Source organism: Podarcis muralis, chromosome 6, assembly GCF_964188315.1.
Source record: "Podarcis muralis chromosome 6, rPodMur119.hap1.1, whole genome shotgun sequence".
NCBI lineage: Eukaryota > Metazoa > Chordata > Lepidosauria > Squamata > Lacertidae > Podarcis > Podarcis muralis.
In genome coordinates, this window is record NC_135660.1 from 82,644,544 (window position 1) to 82,665,885 (window position 21,342).

A 21,342-nucleotide genomic window follows, 5' to 3' on the forward strand; every position below is an offset into this window, starting at 1 on the left:
CTGATAGCCAATCCAGGAGATTGTGGAAGCCATGGGACTTTTGCAGGATGAGACCCATGGGAACTGGCTAGAGCGGAAGGATGGGAAGAAAGAGAGGCATGCATGAGTATTTAAATATTTAAAAAATCAGTGGGGAGCAGCAATTTCCTAAACCTACTAGTTCTGGGATTCAATGAGATGAATGGCAATAGCTCAGTGGTATGGAGAACGTCTGGTTTACATACATAAGGCCCAGGATCAGTCCCTAGCATCTCCAGTAGGACTGGGAGAAACCCCTGTCTGAAAAATTGTAGTGTTCTTCAGCTTTGGGTCTCTGTATGTTGTTGGTCATTCCTGACCACCGGGCTAAGCTGGCTGACAACGATGGGAGTTGCAATTCAGCAACATCTGGGACTCAAGGTTGATGAACACTGATGTAGAAGATATTGAACTGATGGACCAGTGTTTTGGCTCAGTATATGACAGCTTCCTATGTTCCTCCTTGGCCCAAACAGGCAGAATTTACCACAATATAAGATCCCACCACACCCACACCCTGTATTGACTATCTCTAAGTATGCCGCTTAAGGGACGTGGGTGGCGCTGTGGGTTAAACCACAGAGCCTAGGGCTTCCTGATCAGAAGGTCGGCGGTTTGAATCCCCATGACGGGGTGAGCTCCCGTTGCTCAGTCTCAGCTCCTGCCAACCTAGCAGTTCGAAAGCATGTCACAGTGCAAGTAGATAAATAGGTACCGCTCTGGCGGGAAGGTAAACGGCGTTTCCATGCACTGCTCTGGTTCGCCAGCAGCGGCTTAGTCATGCTGGCCATATGACCCAGAAGCTGTACGCCGGCTCCCTCGGCCAATAAAGCGAGATGAGCGCTGCAACCCCAGAGTCGGTCATGACTGGACCTAATGGTCAGGGGTCCCTTTACCTTTAAGTATGCTGCACACTTCTTAACACCCTTTGCCGTTTTAACTCATTTCCTGTTTTGTGACAACATTTCAGTCTCTTCCTCATTGCATGGCTGATTTTGTCGATGGTCCCAGATAGCACCCCACAATCCCCTTGGGCTGCTTAACCATGTTTAATGACACCTTGGGGCCTGTTTACAGCAGTTCTGAGCAGGGCAGGGGCTACAGAGCTGAAGGAGTTGGCAGGGCATCCTGAGAAGTAGACTGGTCTAGGTATAGTTGAGGAGAAGCACACATCCCTTCTCTACTTCTGTCTCCTGGTTGACCTGGTATGACCAAGGAGGATGGGTTTGTTTGCTTAAGGCAGGGGTGAGGAAACCTCAGGCCCAACAGTAAAATGCATCTTTCCGGAACTTTCTATCCAGTGGCTGGAACTCTCACCAGTCCATGTCCACCACACACAACACACCCCTCATTGGCCCCGTGCCACACTCTCCTCTAAAGTTCCTGAACCATGGTCGTTTCTCCTGCTTGCCTCGAAGGGGGATAGAGATATGTGTCTGTTTTCATGGTGGAAATGTAGCCTCTCAAACAAAGGCACACCCATTGTTCTACTGAAAAAGGTTCCCCACTTCAGGGCTTAAGGTATGTAACTGCCAGGCTCCTCCACAGATTGTGTGCCTAAACACTTTTGTTAATGCAGACTGTTTTGTTGACAACATTTTTTAAACCTTTTTTTTTTTGTTTTTTTGAAGAAGGGAAGCATCACTGAGAAATTGTCTACTACTACTTCTCCCAAGGGAAAATGACCTGAAGGGTTCTGAGTGTGGTGGTTCAATTCTCCATTCTCTGATAGGTTCAGGGTGACCACCAGATATCAGAGAACTGATACAGTGGTACCTCAGGTTACAAACACCTCGGGTTACAAAGGCTTCGGGTTACAAACTCCGCTAACCCGGAAGTAGTACCTCAGGTTAAGAACTTTACCTCAGGATGAGAACAGAAATAGCGCACCAGTGGCAGCGGGAGGCCCCATTAGCGAAAGTGCGCCTCAGGTTAAGAACGGTTTTGGGTTAAGAATGGACCTCAGGAACGAATTAAGTTCGCAACCCGAGGTACCACTGTGCTGCTTCTGGAAGCCCCTCTTCCTATTTGCACTAGGCCCCCTAAATCCTTTCCTGGTTCATTTGTAATTCTGAGAGATTTCTGTAGGGAGAAGAAAAAAGGCAAAAACTTGATTTTAAGCATTTTATTTGTTAGGGTCAATTAAGCAAAATAGAAAATGCACATCTGACTGAGTTACTTTCCTAAGTGGTTGATTTGGCTAAGCAGTTATATAAATCCAACTAATTGATTTAGGGAGTCGAGTGGAAATATTTGTTTCAGATAGGATTCTTTTAAAGCCTTTGTAAACTCACTTGCTGCTCCTCACACTGTTCCAGGTATCTTGCAATCAAAGGGGGGGGCTTGTTGCAAAGATTCACAAGGCCTTTGCGATTTTTAATGACCCTGGACAGTATTTCCTTTTGGGTTTTATTTCCGTTCCCTACCCGACCCACCCCCGCCACGCATAAAGTATTGATTTTTGTTAGTCTAAGGCAAAGCTATCTGTGCTTCTCAGTCTCAGCAGCAGACAAATGGCAGAGATGTACGCAGCTGTCACATTGCCTCTGACGTCTGTGAGATATATAAACTGTAAGGAGCTGCCTTAAACCACAGTCCATTAAGTTTGTCATGCATTCTCTGCTTTGACTGGCAGCATTGCTTCAAGGTTTTAAAGAAGAGTATTTTTTTCCAAGTCTGCCTACCTGAGATTTTTTTTTTATCTGGAGAAACTGGGGTCATTGGTCTGCTAAGCATTTGCTCTCCTGCATGAGTTATGTGCCCTTTTCAGAGAGAGGCATGTACAATTCAAAACACGCTCTGGCTTGTGAAACTGGCAATTCCATACGATGATATCTCTACACCACTGGCACAAGTGGACAATTTAAAGATATCAGCAAGGCAAAAGACATGCAAGATGGACACTCATGTTCCAGGCCTTTGGGTGCTTCGACCTGAGGGCATGTGACTGGGCAAAGGATATAGGCTAGTGAGAGAGACAGAGCATATTCATTTTTATAATTGATTTTAAATCCACCGGTTGAACATACGTTGTTATAAACAAAACATTTCCCTTGTGGCTTTTCTATCCCCCCCCTTTGAATATTCTATAATCATAGCTCTGTTATTACCAAGCAGTTTTTAGCTCATTATCATCAAATCCCACATATTTTGCTTCCTTCCTCTACCAAAACAGTTTTTTAATCCCACTTCTACCCAGTGGGGAGTTAAATCTTTAGCTACAGCCTTCTTGCATCCAGCAAGAGATTACGGACCAGTATCCTGTACTTCTCTTTTACTCAGTTGTACAAATAATTTAGCAGCTCTGCCTGTGGTGTATTGATTAATGTGCACACACACACATGCACATACATTTTCAAAATTCTTAGTTTATTTTTTATTTAATGAAATTTACACACCGCTTGATTCTAAAAGTGCTCAAAGCAGTTTACAAAAAGATGAAACAGTAAAATCAAGAAAAAAAACCACAGCCCTACTTCAAAACATAAAGGTAAAGGTAAAGGTACCCCTGCCCGTACGGGCCAGTCTTGACAGACTCTAGGGTTGTGCGCTCATCTCACTCAAGAGGCCGGGGGCCAGCGCTGTCCGGAGACACTTCCGGGTCACGTGGCCAGCGTGACATCGCTGCTCTGGCGAGCCAGAGCCACACACGGAAACGCCGTTTACCTTCCCGCTAGTAAGCGGTCCCTATTTATCTACTTGCACCCGGGGGTGCTTTCGAACTGCTAGGTTGGCAGGCGCTGGGACCGAACAACGGGAGCGCACCCCGCCGCGGGGATTCGAACCGCCGACCTTTCGATCGGCAAGCCCTAGGCGCTGAGGCTTTTACCCACAGCGCCACCCGCGTCCCTTTACTTCAAAACATACAAAAGTCCAAAAATGAAAACAGATTAAAATTACCTCATCTTTCTCAGCACCTAGGTAGGTTTGTCTGAACAGGAATGTTTTTAGCAGAGTCTCAAACCCACAGGTGATCATGCTTATGTTTTGTCTGTAGTAAAATCTGTCCATGATAGTAAATGTGTGGGTTAAATGTGAAACCACAAAGAAACCGTTTGTATGAAGCTTTATTTGTATAATTGCCTTCGACATTATATTATTGTGAACATAATGAAAAACAAAAAATGTAGTTGACCACTACTCTCTCCAGGAAGTAAGGACCATAAAAAGCAATCTATGGCTGCCTGTTTTATGAACAGAGTGAAACCTATCCTACATACTTCCGGTCTTTACTGTATTTGATGAAATAGTGTGGATTGGTCACTTAGACGATTACCCACAAATAACATTGTTGTTTTTTATTTACCCCACAAGGTTCCGCCCGCAACCTGTCATACCCTGTTGTGTTCTGCCCGTAATCCAATAGGCCACAAAATGGCATACAAGCCCTAGTTGGGAATCCTCTCTCAGAATGTTTAAAAGTCCTCTTGTCAACAAAGAGGTTTTCCCAAGGTGGATTAAACAGAGCAGTGAGGTGCTTTGACAGGTCTTAGTGAAAAGTGTGTTCTGCAGTTGTGGTCATATTTCTGAGAGCGCCATACCCCAGGGACCAAAAGGCTTCACTTCCTGAGAGGATACGGCCTAGAACAAAACCCCAGAGCACATAAACATCTACATAGGGGATGTCTGTATGATTCATATTAGGGCGTGGTAGACTGCCTTAGGTTGCAGATATTAGGACACCATTAAAGACAGTAAATTGTCCATTATCGTGTTTATTATTATATTACCACCAGTGGATGCCACCTGGATTTTCTTCCTCAGGCCCACAGATATCTTTGGCAAGCTCTGGTTGTATACATTTCCAGCATTGTCCCCAGTTTTGTCAAGCGCTGCAAGCATGATTCATATTTCTGGTAAAGCATAAGGCAATTAAAATGGAACCATGAAATTTCTTGCACTGTTTTCTCATTCCTGTTTGTTTGAATAATGAATGCCTCAGCTGTGGCCCGTAAAGTGATTGCATTTTCTTCTTCTTCACTTTTGCAGGTTGTCTTAGTCTTCGCTCTTAGTATTGGTGCTCTTGTAATATACTTCATAGATTCGTCAAAGTGAGTATTTTAATACATTTCCTGTTCCCTTCCGCCCTCCCCTAAAGCAATTATGAGACTTTGTATTGCTCCATTCATCTACTTCAGCTCAAAGCTTTGTACTCATCACCTGCATACAATAAGAGAAAGGGAGGGGGGACACTAACACGTGACACAGTCTCCCAGGCTTAAGTTTCAAAGATAATGGGGGAAGGTCTTGTGTAATTTTTGCCATATTTTTATTTTTCATGTTTTGCTGTGGGGTGTGAGAGAAATAATTCCTGTTTTCAGAATATGAGGAATGTAGACACATTTTATTCTTACAGTAAGCAGGTTAAATAGTCACACACATATTTTTTTTAAAAAAATGAGTACAGCATGGCATAAGACAGGAGGAGAGGGGACCTCATGGAAAATTAGATTTGTAAGAATTAAAATAATTGTATGTACCATGGACTAAATTAGACATTCTGGGTAAATGCATGGCTACAACTCAAAAATGCCACCATTGCAACTAATCCCTCCTCCTCTGCACTACCTAGTAGAACTTCCATCATATTGTGATGTTTTAACATTCCACATTTTACTGCCATTGGCAGTTAATGATGCCGAGTAGGAGCCAGGAATGTGGAACACTGTGACATCGCAACACAAGGCAAGTTCAACTGACATGAGTGGGAAGGACACAGCCATTTGCAGTATCAGCAGCACACTATGGGCATTATCTAAGCCAAACTAGATACTGTGTTGGCATTGTCAGGCCAAACCACAATAACTAACAATAACTAGTCTGGTATTGCTAATAGAACCTAAAAGTCAATGGATGAATTCTGCCATGTTGTTGTTTTTCCTGTCTCTTGTGGAATGCAGAATCCTGAAAACAATATAACATTTTATTTTATGGTTAGCAATCTCCACTGATGTCAATCAAGTAAATGTGTTTCAGAAAGTGTCACTGTTTCATCACAGTGCCTTTCTTTAGTACAGTAACTCAAAAGGAGCGCTGTGTTTTATGTACAATTATATAATTATAATTTATCTTTGATCTAGTTAATAATCACATCTGTAGTCCCACCTGCAAGATGACCTAGCATGGCTATGGTGTTTGCCCGGAACAGCCTTCCCAAACTTGATGTCCTCCTAATGTTCTCAACTGAAAGTCCCATCTACCCCAGCTAGCACAGCCTATGATTGAGGATGATCCCTTCCAACTCTACAATTCTGTAACAGAAGTTGGAGTCCAAAATATCTGGAGGGTACCTGGTTGGGGAAGGCTGTTCCAGATGATTGTGTGACCAAATATTACTCTTAGTTTTGCTTGCTTCACACACAATCCACCGAAAGCAAAGCAGCTCCAAGTGTTTTGACTTCAATGGGAGAGACTGAAGCAGGTGGCTAGTTCTTCCATTGAACTCAGTATTACTGCTTCAGTTTGGTTGGATCATGCCCGTTGTTTTGAGGTTCATGCCTGAGATGTAAATGTAACAAACATGTTGCATACATGCCTCTCATATGGATGTATTTGTCAGAGAGTTAGGATTGGTTGCCCTATAATGTGCGGATGTCTGTGTGTGTGTGTGTGTGTGTGTGTGTGTCTGACAGGGTGTGCACATGTATTTCCAGATGTGGTTTGATACCCTGCCGTCTGCTGTGCAAGGCAAAAAGCAGGGGGAATTAGGTGCAAAAGCCATGGCACCTCCACAGCATCATGCCTCGTAGTGTTCTCCCAGAGCACCCCTCTACGTAGCCCTTGCATTGTATCAAATATTTTGTGATCTGGTTTTCATTTTGAAAGCAGCACATTCAATGCAGTTGAACAAATTACCCTCTCCCAAAATACTTGCCTTTCAGACTTGGCATCTTGACATGAGCTGGAAATCGGTTGTTCGGGAGTGCCCCAAAAAGGCAAAACTGTTGTTGGGCTAAAACATCAACACCCTCTTGCTTAGCTTGAGGCCTCCTTTCTTCTCCCTCAACTGCATCTGTCTTCACTGCCACTGTATTCTATTGGCTGTGGCAACCTACCTGATTTGAATATTTGTCTGTTATGTCATCATGTCAGATGTATAGTGACATCAGCAACAGACTGATGTTGGTCACCACAGCCCACAGGATTCATCAAGTTTGTGGCCAATGAAGCAAAAGTCACTGAGTTCAAAGGGTGGGGGGTGGTGCCAGGGGAAAAAACAGCACCTAAACAATGTGAATATGTCCACAACATATGCAAAAAAAAGTTCCCCCTCCGAGAGAAGGCATGTCAACATTAACCAAAAAAAAAAGTAACTTGAAGGTATGTAATTAGCTATGGGGTTTTCCCCCCAACCACTATGGAGCATGAGGCTAGGCTGACCACTGGTTTAGCTGTGCCATGAAAGATCAGGCATTAGTCAGATATGGGAAGAGCAGGATTGTGACTGGAATGGAATAGTGGTGAAATTATATCCATACCATTCCATGGGCAGGATAAGGGAATTCTCTTATAACACTGGAATGTCACAACCACCTAATATGCAGATTTAATCCATAAATGAGCATTCCAAGACCAAAAACCCCTTTCTGAGTATGGGCAGATGCAGAAGTGGCAAACACCAGTGACAATTCCAAAGACTTCCATCTCATTGACACACATGGGAAGGAGACAAAGGGAAGGAGAGAAAGAAGAATGGAAACATGCTGAACACAGGACCTCATTAGCTAACTTGGGTCTGGCTGATTCTGCAGCACGCCTATGTGTGACAGGAGGGGAAGTCTCCTATGACTAAATAAAATTGCACTTCTGTAGGAAAATGTACTTGCCTTTCTCCTGACTATTGTTAATTTTTTATGTCAGAGCTATTGTGAACTACAGCTTTCTTTCGATCAATGTTAATCTTTAGTCACTTTCTTTTTAAAAAAGCATTTCATTTTCACTTTTTAAACAGTATTCTTATACATTCACATCATTTTCAGTTTTTACACTGCTGGGATTATTTAGATCCCTCAGACACCCCCCCCCAACCCCCACCCCTGGTTTCCAATTTTTCCCTATATATTTTTTGCACGTCATTACATTTTTCTAAAATCATTAGTCACTTTCTGTTGTTGTGTTATCTGATGCTTTTGAATGGAAAGAAACACAACCTGAGGTTCAGCTATTCCAAATTTACTGTTCCCGGGGCTTGCTCAGAGCGGATAGCAGAGTGCCTAAAACCTAATAACAATAATCATTTTGGCTGCAGAAAACCAAGGCAGGTGAGCATCCCCAATGCTCAGGATGCAGTGGCTGCTGGTCCATCCTCTTAAGGCTGCTCCAGAAAGGCAGCCTCCATAGCATGTTGCAAAATATGTTCTCACACTGTGGATGCCAAAGACGATTGCTGTGGGCAGGTGGTGTGGGAGAAGGGCTGCAGCTCATACAAACATAAGAACAGCCCTGCTGGATCACATCAATGGCCTGTCCAGCCCAACATCCTATTTCCCAAAGTATCCAGTGGCCTAATTCTCCATGAATTTGTCTAAACCCCTTCTAACACTATCCAAGTTGGTGGCCGTTGCTATATGTCACAGGAGGGAATTCCGTGGTCCAGCCATTGCTGTGCAAAGAAATACTTCGTTTTGACTGCCCTGAATCTGCCAGCGTTCATCTTCATTGTATGACCCTGGGTTCTGGTATTATGAGAGAGGGAGAATTTTTTTTTTAATCCACTTTCTCCACGATGCCTAATTTTATACACCTCTTACCATGTTTTCTTTTACACCCATTTTTGTTCTAAAATAACAAATCCTTAACCTTTCCTGATATGGGAGTTGCTTCAGCCTCATTATCATTCCAGTTGCCATTGCTGAAGGCTTCTCAGCTCTACGATAGAAATGAACACCTTATTCCAAGTGTGGTTGCGCCATTGATTGGTGGTGGCGTTATGAAATTGGCAGTTTTATTTTCAGTTCCTTTCTGAATGTCCCTCGGTATGGAATTCAGCTTCTTCACCGACAGAAACTCTTCCCCCCTTTTTTTCCTCATCTGCTGAGAAGCCCCTGAATGTTTATCACAAGGCACCATTGCACTGTAGAAGAATTGCGTGTGTGTTCCAGGACACACACTTGTTTTATGCAGGGCACTGGCCAGACAAGTTAAACCTCATTATCTCCCATTTTGGAGTGAGTGTTTGCTCTGTTCCCAGTGGCAGCAGCTAGACTCAAATCAAGACACAGTGTTGGAGGTTTGTTTGAAGCATTTTGGCTGTACCACCTGGCTTCATGAATTGCTGCTGTGATGACAATTTATGTGTGCAATTTCATAAGGTCACACAGCAGTGAAGGGTTTGCAACTAAAGATTCCTTTTAGGTCCCAGCCAGATGTGATGGTCCAGTAGAAACTCATCAAACCTCCTGTTTCTGCTGCCACTTTGGAACAGCCAGAAAAGAGGATGGCAGGCCAGTTGGCTTGTGTCGTGAAAGGGTAGACTACTCCTGTGCGGGCAGCATGTCTAACTCCATTTTCAACAAACCACTTTTGTAAAATGATATGGATTCATCTCTTGTTTGGATTCTGGCCGAATCCACTGGCGATTGCACTAGAAGCTCCGGGTGTTGCTTTGTAGTACAGCAGAGTTATTGCTGATAACTGAATTGTTTTGAAGAGCCTGCTTGCTTTGGGAGCCCTAGCCTGTGGGGTTTCAGAAACTCTTTGATTAAAGCATTTAATTTCCCCTCCTTCAGATAAGGAACTTTCCCTAATAATAAGAGATGCCCCTGGGATAGCTTGAACTTTATATGGGTTTCTTACTCAGTGCTTTACATCCGCTCCTAGTCTTGCTTTTCACCTTCTGAAAATAAGAGAACAGTGAATGAAAGCTCACATTAAGGGGGGAGGGGGAGCCATATTGAAGAATGTCAAGCTAAGTTGCTATTGGTATCTACACACCCTTTCCTTTATGGGGGTGGGGAATTGCCATCACTAGCAACACAGAAACACTGTGCTCAGCACTCTGGAGGGAGACAGTCCAGCTCGATTTCTCACATTAAGGGCTGTGCAGAGGTCTATTAGGCCGGTGTACAATCAAAGTGAGTGAAATATTATCCTATTAAAATTCCCAGTGAAGTCTGCTGTTTTGTAAAGTCGTGCCAAAAATTTCATGCCGGCACATTTTATCAAGTCTACATTTTTGATGGGTGAAAAACTAAAGTATGGAAAGTCAACAAGAAGGGAGAGAAAAAGCCAGGAGAAAGCAGATAAGCCAATAAAGAAGAGCACCCGTAATGGAAAATGAAAACAATAATGGAAAATGAAAACAATAATGACCAATAGAATCTTGTGCAGAAGAATGGAAGATGTGATAATTAATAAGTATGTTGCAAACGCTTGGTTACGTTTAATAAACAGTAGCAAAACCATGGACTGCAAATAAAATGTTTTGAATGTGTTGTAAAGTGCAATATACAATTGTGACACTAGATGGCAACTGTGAGCTATAGCTAATTCAATGCATTTTTCAAAACAATAAAAAAAAAAACCAATTTCTACGAAGTTTTTAACGTATGTAGATTCCACCTATGTAGTCTTATGTGGTACAAAAGTATCACCCGCAAATGAAAAGGCAACAAATTATGAATTATCACAGAATGTGACAGTCTTCTTGTCCAATGACAGCAGAGGTTTCTGCCCATGGAAGGCAAGTCAGCTAACCTGTTTTCTCAGGTTGCAACCACAGGCATGCAAAATAAGGCTTAGAGCTGGTACATATTCTTGCTAGTTGGCCCCTTTGATTGATGGCTGAGTACTAGGTGGCTTCTTCTGATTTGCACTACCAGTTGTGAAATAGTGGAAGCTGCAGCTCCATTTCATTACAGGTTAATTTTGGAAGGGCTTTTCCTTTTTCTGTTTCTTTGCTTTAAAATGCATATTTTTATCAGTGGCTGTCTCAAGGAATCTTTTGAGTGTTTAAGAAATTCATTCATCCTTTCCAAGGCTCATTGTTGAAGTCTTTTCTTCCTTTTGTTTACCTTCCTATGGCGTTGCTCAGGTCAAAGCCAGGTTATGCATGATACAGAATCTGATCCAGCAGCTGATTAGAAGTATCATCTTGTCTTTTCAGCACGTCTTACAGGTTATTGTAAAAAGTTACAGCTGTTCATATATGGCCCAGTGACCTCGGCCAGCAAGAACCAATCCTATTCTTTTGCCATTTATGTTTTTATTGCAAAAGTACAGTGCTTTATATTACAGTGGTGCCCCGCAAAACGAATGCCTCGCAAGACGGAAAACCCGCAAGACGAAAGGGTTTTCCGTTTGCGAGTTGCTTCGCAAGACGAATTTCCCTATGGGCTTGCTTCGCAAGAAGAAAGCCCATAGGGAAATCTCCGGGGACCTCTTTTAAATGCTGGCGGTGGGGAGCAAAGCCTTTCCCCCCCTCCGGCCTTCAGAAGAGGTCCAGGAAGGCCGGCGGGGGCCGAAAGGCTTTGCTCCCCACCGCCAGCATTTTTAAAGCAGTCCGGGATAGCAGGGAAGTGCTTCCCGCTATCCTGGACGGCTTTTGAAGGCAGGCGGGGGGAGCAAAGACTTTTGCCCCCCGCCGGCCTTCAGAAGAGGTCCAGGACCTCTTTTGAAGGCCGGCGGGGGGCAAAAGTCTTTGCTCCCCCCTGCCTGCCTTCCCGGGAGAGCGGAGAAATGCAGCGTGTTTCTCCGCTATCCGGGACGGCTTTTGAAGGCCGTCTTCCATGACCTCTTCTGAAGGCTGGCGGGGGGCAAAAGTCTTTGTCCCCCCTGCCTGCCTTCCCGGGGGCTTTTAAATCGCCCCGGGACAGCGGAGAAGTCCTCCGCTGTCCGGGGTTTTTTTAAAATGCTGGCGGGCGGCAGCGGAGGCTTCGCTGCCGCCCGCCAGCATTTTAAGATCTCCCCGGACAGCGGAGAAGTCCTCCGCTGTCCCGGGGTTTTTTTAAATGCTGGGGGTGGGAAGAAAAGCCCTTGTCCCCCCCCAGCCTTCAGAAGAGGTCGGGGGACAGACTGTCCCCGGACCTGGTCTGAAGGCGGTTTCCATAGGAACGCATTGATTGATTTTCAATGCATTCCTATGGGAAACCGTGCTTCACAGGACGAAAAACTCGCAAGAAGAAAAAACTTGCGGAACGAATTAATTTCGTCTTGCGAGGCACCACTGTACATCTGGGTATCCTATTAAAACATTACGTAGCATTTGACTTTGACTGATTTATGCTACGTATGTTATCTCCAGTGTTTTGCTTTGTTTGTTTGTTTTTTACAGTATTGTGTTCTTTTTACTTTTATATCAAGACTGTGGAACCTGTGACCTCCAGGTGTTATTTTGACTCCAGTTCCCATCAGCCCCAGTCAGTATGACCAGGGGTGAGAGCTGATTGAAGTTGCAGACCAGTAGTATATGGAGGGACACAAACTTCCCATACCAGAGAGAGGGGCATATCCCCCATATTTTATAAGTGTTCGTTACCCACCGAGCACATGGCCAGTCCTCATTTAGATGTTTTTGGGATTATCCCTAAACTTATTTTTGTAGTTTTGCAAACCCTGTGGTTCCCTCAAGCTTGCTGCATGATGGAGCCATTTTGACTGCCTAAGGACTGGCACTCAGAGATACGTGTTGTTTTCTTTGAGTTTCTGTGCTGCTGGGACGATGCATCCCCAAACAAGAAACACTCTGCTCTATTTCTAAGCACATCTGAAGCCTATCATGTCTGTTACTTTTTGCAACTCCTTTCTCCTCAACATTTTCTTATTTGGAATCTTGCATTTTGGTTCTAAGAGTGCCTTCACAAACCTTCCTTATTCATTCCCTCTCCTCCCCCCCCCCCCATGGGAAATGATTTAGTTATGCACACAGAATTAGTGGCATACTTCTTTACACATAAAATTGGTGCAGTACAAACTGTAAAATAAGCCTGGGTGATTTCAGAAGCAAATTTTCTGTGACAAACCATTTGTCAAAACAGGAGGATTTGCAAGGATCACTGCCTTTCAATGTGACAAAGCAAAAAATAATCACATCCCCATTATCAGCTTTCAGCAAACGTGACCTTGCTTATTTCCTGCTCCCCCCCCCCCCGTGACAATTTGACAGATGTAGCTTTTGGGAGACCCCAGTAGTTAATGAGTCATCTCTAGTTAAAAATAGACTTCCCCACAGCAAGGACACCCATTCCATTTTTGATGCATTTGTCACCACTGATGGAGTCATAGCACCAACTTTGCCGCATTATGGTTGGAAGTCTGAGGGGAGCCTCTCTCTCTTTGCTGTTGTTCATGATTCGAGGCAGTTCTAAAACTACTGCTTTGGCGGCTAAAGACAGACAGTGGGCAAAATGCAGCACATTTAAATAAATATAATTTATCAGTTATGTTAGCTATTGAAATTCTAACCCAGGAAACCCAGAAACTGCCACCCCAAGTCAAACTGATTTGCTAATACAAAATAAAAATAATGAGCTGGGAAAATACATACAGTATGTATGCATGCATGTGTGAGAGCAAGAGAGAGAGAGCTCTTCTATCTCTGTCCCTTCATAACAGTAATGTGAGAACATTTGCAGAGGAAGTTTGCTGAGCAGGCCGAGGAATACTCATCCCCACTCATTGCTCCTTCCTTGCAAATATGTTTTGTGCCAGAGTTTCCATTTCTTTCCCCCCACCCTGCCGTAGCTGACTTTGAATGACTGTGAACAAGCTGATGGTAAAGGCTTGTGGAGTAGGAACCGTGGGGAAAATCCCTCCCCCTCCCCCTCCCTGCTCACCTACTAATTCCACCATCTCTGCACGACATGCATAAGCATGTTGTTCTACCTTCAGAAGGTTGCTACTCTAGCAGCACAACTGTCCAACCAAAAAGGCATCTTTGATCATAGAATAGAATAGAATCATAGAGTTGGAAGAGACCACAAGGGCCATCGAGTCCAACCCCCTGCCAAGCAGGAAACACCATCAGAGCACTCCTGACTTATGGTTGTCAAGCCTCTGCTTAAAGACCTCCAAAGACGGAGACTCCACCACACTCCTTGGCATCAAATTCCACTGTCGAACAGCTCTTACTGCCAGGAAGTTCTTCCTAATGTTTAGGTGGAATCTTCTTTCTTGTAGTTTGGATCCAGTGCTCCGTGTCCGCTTCTCTGGAGCAGCAGAAAACAACCTTTCTCCCTCCTCTATGTGACATCCTTTTATATATTTGAACATGGCTATCATATCACCCCTTAACCTCCTCTTCTCCAGGCTAAACATGCCCAGCTCCCTTAGCCGTTCTTCGTAAGGCATCGTTTCCAGGCCTTTGACCATTTTGGTTGCCCTCCTCTGGACACGTTCCAGTTTGTCAGTGTCCTTCTTGAACTGTGGTGCCCAGAACTGGACGCAGTACTCTAGGTGAGGTCTGATCTACTCTGATCTTTCTGTGTAGGGCAATTCCTACTACATATCTTCAAACTACCTTTAAGTTGACTTGGGGACAGATGGCAGCAGCCCAGGGCTAAATGCTATAAAAATACAATATATGCAAAAGCCTTTAAGGAGCACCATATGTTAGAACTCCCTTTTAATGTCATAATTAAGACTGAATAGGTTTTGCATGTTCAACAGGAAAACTGAATGTGGCTATTACGATTATACGGCTTTAAATACTGGCTACATGTTATTATATAATAAAGGCAGTGTCCTTTATAAGCAAACAATCTTGTTCAAAATACATTCGGGAATTTAAAGTCTAATTGAATTCAATTGGGGTGGGGAGACGATCATTCCCCTGTTTGAGATGAACAATCACGCCAAAAGGTATTGAAATAATGTTTAATACATACAGTAATCAGGTTTTCTCTGCCCAGCCCCGGTATAGAATGGTGAAGCATGTTTTCAAGAGGGTAGATGGAAAGCCAGATACCAGCTTGCTCAGAGGGTTATTGACACGAGTCCCACAGCCCCACCAAGATCAGACATGGTGATGATTTTTAAAACCCTGACTGGCTTAGGTCCAGAATACCTTGAAAATCGCCTCCTCACAAGCCAGCATATTTGCTGCCTAAAAATAGGGTGAAGAGGTCCTTCTCCATGTTCTTTCTGCAGTGAAGGCTCTGTTGGGGAAGATGAGAGAAGGGGCTTCACTGTGGCCTTGCCTAAATCGTGGAACAAGGCTCGGTTGCCTACTTCTCTTACAATATTTGCCATCCATACAGCAACCCTGTTTTTGTTTTAGGCAGGCTTTTTGTTCATCTGATAAGATAATTTTATTATCCAATGCCTCTGCTGCACCTGTTTTTATTGTGTTGTGTTTTCATAGCGTTGTTGTATTTTACTGTTGGTTTTAATAGCGTTAGCCACCTTGAGTGGTGCAATTAACACTAGAAGGGCAGGGTATAAACGTCTAAATAAATAAATAAATAAATAAATAAATAAATAAATAAATAGCTAGCGAGCAGTGCCCTCAAAGTTCATAAACCATGGGTCATTCACCCTTGGGCAGGGTAGAATTTAGAGACTAATCTCAGCATAGAAATCACTCCATACAGCTATGCATCCCTTGAAGTCAACACACTTTCAAGTTACATATTTTTGCGTAGATTGCATCCATTGTTGTGCTGTGCAACTATCCTTGTCACATTATATCCCGGAACTAAATAATAATTTATGTAACTCTTGGCATATTAATATAACTCTTCGCAGGTTGTCAGTGGAACACATGGGAGACATAGACTAATGGGCATAAAGCAGTTTAGGTAAAGAAAGCCTGTTGCTAAACATTCTTGTTTAAATTTCAGGTCAGCTATTTCCAGGACTTAAATGGAAAAGTGTCTCTATTCTAGCTAACACTTCAAAATTTCTAATAAATAAAAAAACAAGTTCTCACATGCTTTTTTGGAGCCTGATGTTTTAATCCCAAATGTTTTACTGCGGGAAATGCAATGTGACAGCAATGCTCCGTTGGTGCAAAGGCCCTTTTTTTGTACTGTACATTAAAACTGAGGCAGATACTGGTGACCTTATTGTGTTTCCTGTTCAGGCATTCAGGTGCATCGTTAAAATCTGAGAAAGTAGAAACCTTGAATAGTACCTTTAGGAATGAGTCTCCAATTACTTCTATTTAAAATCAATTTCCCTTTCTAATATGATGTGTCCCCTGGTTTGGACAGTCATATGAATACCCTGCTTAATTAGATGCCTATCTTAATTTCGTTATAAAATGCACTTCTCTCAACAGAGGGAGGTAAAGGTAAAAGGTAAAGGTACCCCTGCCCATACGGGCCAGTCTTGACAGACTCTAGGGTTGTGCGCCCATCTCACTCAAGAGGCCGAGGGCCAGCGCTGTCCAGAGACACTTCCGGGTCATGTGGCCAGTGTGACAAAGCTGCACCTGGCAAGCCAGTGCAGCACACGGAAACGCTGTTTACCTTCCCGCCAGTAAGCGGTCCCTATTTATCTACTTGCACCTGGGGGTGCTTTCGAACTGCTAGGTTGGCAGGCGCTGGGACCAAGCACCGGGAGCGCACCCCGCCGTGGGGATTCGAACCGCCGACCTTTCGATCGGCAAGCCCTAGGTGCTGAGGCTTTTACCCACAGCACCACCCGCGTCCCCTACAACAGAGGGAGAAGAGGTAATAATTCATCACCTAAACATTGCAAATGCAGACATGAAGCACCCTAATGAGTATTTGGCTGATTTTGCTTTTTAACTTCATGTGTAAGCTGCTGAGAAACATGGTAGGAAAACTTCTCTCTTTTTTGTTGTTGTTTAGTCATTTAGTCGTGTCCGACTCTTCGTGACCCCATGGACCAGAGCACGCCAGGCACTCCTGTCTTCCACTGCCTCCCGCAGTTTGGTCAGACTCATGTTTGTAGCTTCGAGAACACTGTCCAACCCTCTCGTCCTCTGTCGCCCCTTTCTCCTTGTGCCCTCCATCTTTCACAACATCAGGGTCTTTTCCAGGGAGTCTTCTCGTCTCATGAAGTGGCCAAAGTATTGGAGCCTCAGCTTCATGATCTGTCCTTCCAGTGAGCACTCAGGGCTGATTTCCTTAAGAATGGATGCATTTGATCTTCTTGCAGTCCATGGGACTCTCAAGAGTCTCCTCTAGCACCATAATTCAAAAGCTCTCTCTTTTATATTTAGGCAAAAGGGATACTGTCATGTTGTGGGTGTGGGTGTGTTTTCCCCTAGTTTATGACTTGACATTTCCTGCTTCTGCATTCTATAATTTCATTGTGGACCATTTCAGGTTTAACTGGATTTTGCTCATCACATGAGCAAAACCTTTGCTTGGTCTTTTCTTTCTTCCATATAACAGGGAGATGGGAATCCTGTGGCCCTCGGTATGCCATTAAACTCCATTCCCCATTAGCCCCAGCCACTGGGATATTGACAGCTGGGTTCCTATAACCTCTGGAGCATCACATGTTTCCTGCCCCTAGTATGGTATAGTACCCACAATATACAGACTTCTGCCTACTTCCCCACAGTATACTGTAAAAGATTCTACCCAATTCAAAAGGAGAAGGTGAAAATTCAACAAAGGCATGCTGCTTTTGCAAGCAGCCCGGTGTGTTGTTGCACCCAAAGAAACTTGCTCTTAACAAGAACTGTTTGGCTTTTTTCTGAATGGCAGTTGAACAAATATCTGTAGCAACCTTCCAGAAGACTACAACTCCCAACAACACTACCCAGAAAGGTCAATGGTTGGGAATGATGAACAATATATGGATGTGCCTTGCTGCATAAGGTACCCATTAAGAAAAACTGTGTGAATTAGGGATGCTGCAATAATATGCAGATTTGATATTGTTCTTCCAGGTGTGGACAACAAGCCTGAACCCCTCTCATGTCTGATTTTATCACTGGGGGAAGGGGAAATATATCAATGCAGACACTTAAGCAAGCTAGCTTATGAATGGGGGTGTGCATTTGAATATGGATCCCATTGGAAGTAATGGACGGCATCCACATTTGGATACATTTCTGAACATACATCTGATTTATGCTGTCTGCTCCTATAAGCAAGGACACTGTGGGCGGTAGCCAAGACCAAAAGGGCAGAAAAGAAGAAAGCTCCATGGAGAGAAAGGGGCAGTTTTCACACATCCCTTGTAAGAAACAGTATATCGTGTTTTTGTGTCACACTTGTTTATGGGCGAGTAGTCTGCAGCTAGTCAAACAGACTGTGCCCCAAATAAACAGAGAGGTTATCAAGTAAATTGATAGGAGGAAAGAGAGAACTTTCACAGTGAGAGCTATTAACACTCAGCGCTTAGGTAAGTATTCTTCCACTTCCTCCTCTTTTGGCAGAGGGAAACAAACCTCCTTGCCAAGTCCAACATGCTCTCTTAGTGTCCATTGCTCCTGTGTGCCAAGTGCTACTCTCTTTCAAAAGGCAATTTAGGGGGTTTGGGGAGAAAAGCTGGGTGGGGTCAAGGTAATTAAAAATGTGGTTTTGCAGCTTTTGAAATATATTGCATGGTGTGTATGGAGTTGAGCCAGTAGGTTGTTTATTAGGCATGCTTTGCAGTTTATTTGACTAAAAGGGCAATAAATCTGTTGGTATAATCCACATGTCCTGTAACAGTATTGAGGCTAAAAAAACCCCTGAGCCTATTATTCACTTCCTAATGAACATGTGGTGCTCCCATTAATATTAAAGGCCCCTTTGCATCTGCATAAAAAAATAAAATACACTCCGAAGGGAGCATGAGGACAAGATGATGATGTTGGTGATGATTCAGTAGTAGAAGAAGCAAAATTATTAGAGAACTCTGATCTTTACTTTTAAAAAATTATCTATTTTTGCTTTTTTGCAGTTTGAGTAGTTAATGGTGCCATTTTAGTTATGGTATTTATTAATGCATTCTTTCAAGATATGTGAGGTGACCCAAGAGACTGTCAGGGACAGGAGAGAGCCATGGGCAGCTGCACTTAAAACAGTACGCAGGGAGGGATGTGTTCTCAAGTACAGCAGAGTCACTGAGCTCAGGTGCTACGATTGGAACAGGAGAGACTGAGTTGTATTTGGGAGCTGGCAACGTGGGAAACAGAAGGAATGCCTCTGTTGTGACCAGGCGGAAGTCCTATCCAGAGACTTCATATTAAAGCGAAGTTTGGGGTGGGGGAGTCCAGGAACAGACTCTGGGGAGGCAAGGCAGGAGAGGGGTCCACTCCTGTTATCTGCACAATCCCTTAGATCAGGGTTTCCAAAACTTGGGTCTGCAACTGATGTTGGTTTACAACTCCCATCATCCCTAGCTAGCAGGACCAGTGGTCAGGGATGATGGGAACTGTAGTAAAAAACAAACAAACAGCTGGAGACCAAAGTTTGGGAAGCTTTGCCTTTGATGCCAAAAAATTTCGGTCTGCATGCCCTGCTGCCTGTGTGAATGGGAAAGACATGTGCACATGGAATGTGACTGCCCATCAGCGTGTCTGATTTGGGGCTACGACATCAGGGATGTTAGAAAGACTTTCATCCACCATCATTTCCACTAATCTTCCATTTATGAGTGGGGCACATTGGTTAGCAGAAACTGGAAAAGGCTTCAAGCTGCATTGCTTCCATTTATCAGCTTAAATGAGAACTTCCACTTGGTTAAGACTTTCACCTTCTTTGAAAGGAATGACTTCCATTAGGGGAAAATGTGATTTATAGTGTTTCCCCGCCTCCTCCAGCCCATTACAATGTCCTAAGTCTTTGTGCTGTGCTAAAATCTTTGTGCGAGATGAATGACCCACAGTGGTCACGTTGTGGATTTCCTCCCGTCAAGTGTCACTTTTTTTCTCCCCAGTTAAGCCAGTGTTTCCCAAATGTTTTTGGGCAACGGCACACCTGTTTACTAAAAAAAAATCTCGCGGCACACCACCATTAAAGCCCCGCCCCGTGACGTCAGCGCGCAGCGTCACGCCGGGAGGGACGCACAAAAGTGAAAGTTTTTTCCCTCCCCCTTGCTGGGGAACCTCCAAGCTTTGGGGGTGGGAGGAGGCAGCAGAGCGAGGGACTGAGGGACGGCGGCAACTGAGGCGGCGGCGGCTGAGGCAGAGCTGGGAAGGGGGTTTCCAGGGGACACGGCAGCTCCTCGAAAGGCTTCTCTCAGCTGCGCTCAATCCGCCTCGGAGAGGATTTCCCCTCCGGTCCCATGCGTTCGTTTGGGGCATCGCTCCGGCTGCTCCCTCTCCCGCCGCGCAGGAGCGATGCCTCTCTCTGGCTTTCCCTCCGCGCAGGCTGAGGGAGGGAGGGAGGGGCGCGTGTGACCCGTCTCTGCTGGGAGACCAAACCCAGCGAGGCAGAGTCGCGCGGAGGCGCCCAGGCAGCGCTTCCGGCTGCGAGGAGGAGCGCCAGGCAACAGCAGGAGGCGCGGCCTCTCCTCGCCGCCGCCGCCCCGCCTCTCGCCGCCCGACTCGCCCGCCTCCCTCCAGGCATCTCGCGGCACACGAGGCAACGTCTCACGGCACACTCGTGTGCCGCGGAACACCGGTTGGGAAACACTGAGTTAAGCGATGGAAATGGAATTATTTGAGACAGGCTGCCTTCATAAATGATTTTTATAGTAAGAAATTGCTTTTCAGTCTCAATCTCAACAGATCTGACCAGACAAGTGGGTTTCACTGGCTAAGGTGTTCTCATCACAGCTACATATTGAAGGCAGCAAGAAGGCTTTGCAAAACAGCTTATAAGCAGAATAGCTGAAGTTGTTATTCACCAGAATGATGAGAGGACTTGCAATTGGTTTTGTGCTAGTGTTCCTCAGATAATTCCACCCCCTGTTTCACGACTTTGCCCCTTAACCGAGGAATTTCAGTAAGTCATTCTGATTATTTATTTTTATGGGGGGGGGTGGGTGTCCTCCCTCAAAATGGAAACCTCCCAATGCGATTTGAGTTCACTTCAGACAAATCTGGTAAAGGCCAAAGAATATATGGATTTCCCTACATACGCTGCAGGTTTTAGGAAGAATCTTCATTGTCTTCTTATTTTTTAGTCTGCCTTGCAATTTCTCGAATGTTTCACCTGTTTCCAAACTTGGGATTATTATTATTATTTTTTCTTCAAAATTTCAGTGGCAGCTCTAACAAGAGGGGTATTTCATATGACACATTTTCCTGTGTGAACAAAACAAGAAAATGGGGACATGTCCATCCCCAGTTATGTTATTTATATTTTCATGCCTGTTTTCTCCCTACCAGACCTACCCTGAAGTGACATCTAATCTGTAGTGAGAAAAACCCTATGTGAAGCAGGTTGCACTCTCAAACTAGATATACATACCTTAAAAGCAAAACAGGCTTATTCAGGGTTAGATAGAAAGGAGGGAGGGGTGGCAGCAAACAGG

At 44.3% G+C, this 21,342-nt stretch overlaps 1 protein-coding gene across 8 annotated transcripts in view; it reads left to right on the forward strand.

Annotated features, from left to right (window-relative positions):
- The window catches only part of KCNMA1 (potassium calcium-activated channel subfamily M alpha 1), a 544,144-nt gene that overhangs the window by 228,806 nt on the left and 293,996 nt on the right, over positions 1 to 21,342 (forward strand). For all 8 annotated transcript variants that reach the window (XM_077930638.1, XM_028729135.2, XM_077930634.1 and 5 more), the window contains exon 3: positions 5,008 to 5,069. In XM_077930638.1, the coding sequence (XP_077786764.1) occupies positions 5,008 to 5,069 (62 nt within the window). The remainder of the gene's footprint in view (positions 1 to 5,007; positions 5,070 to 21,342) is intronic.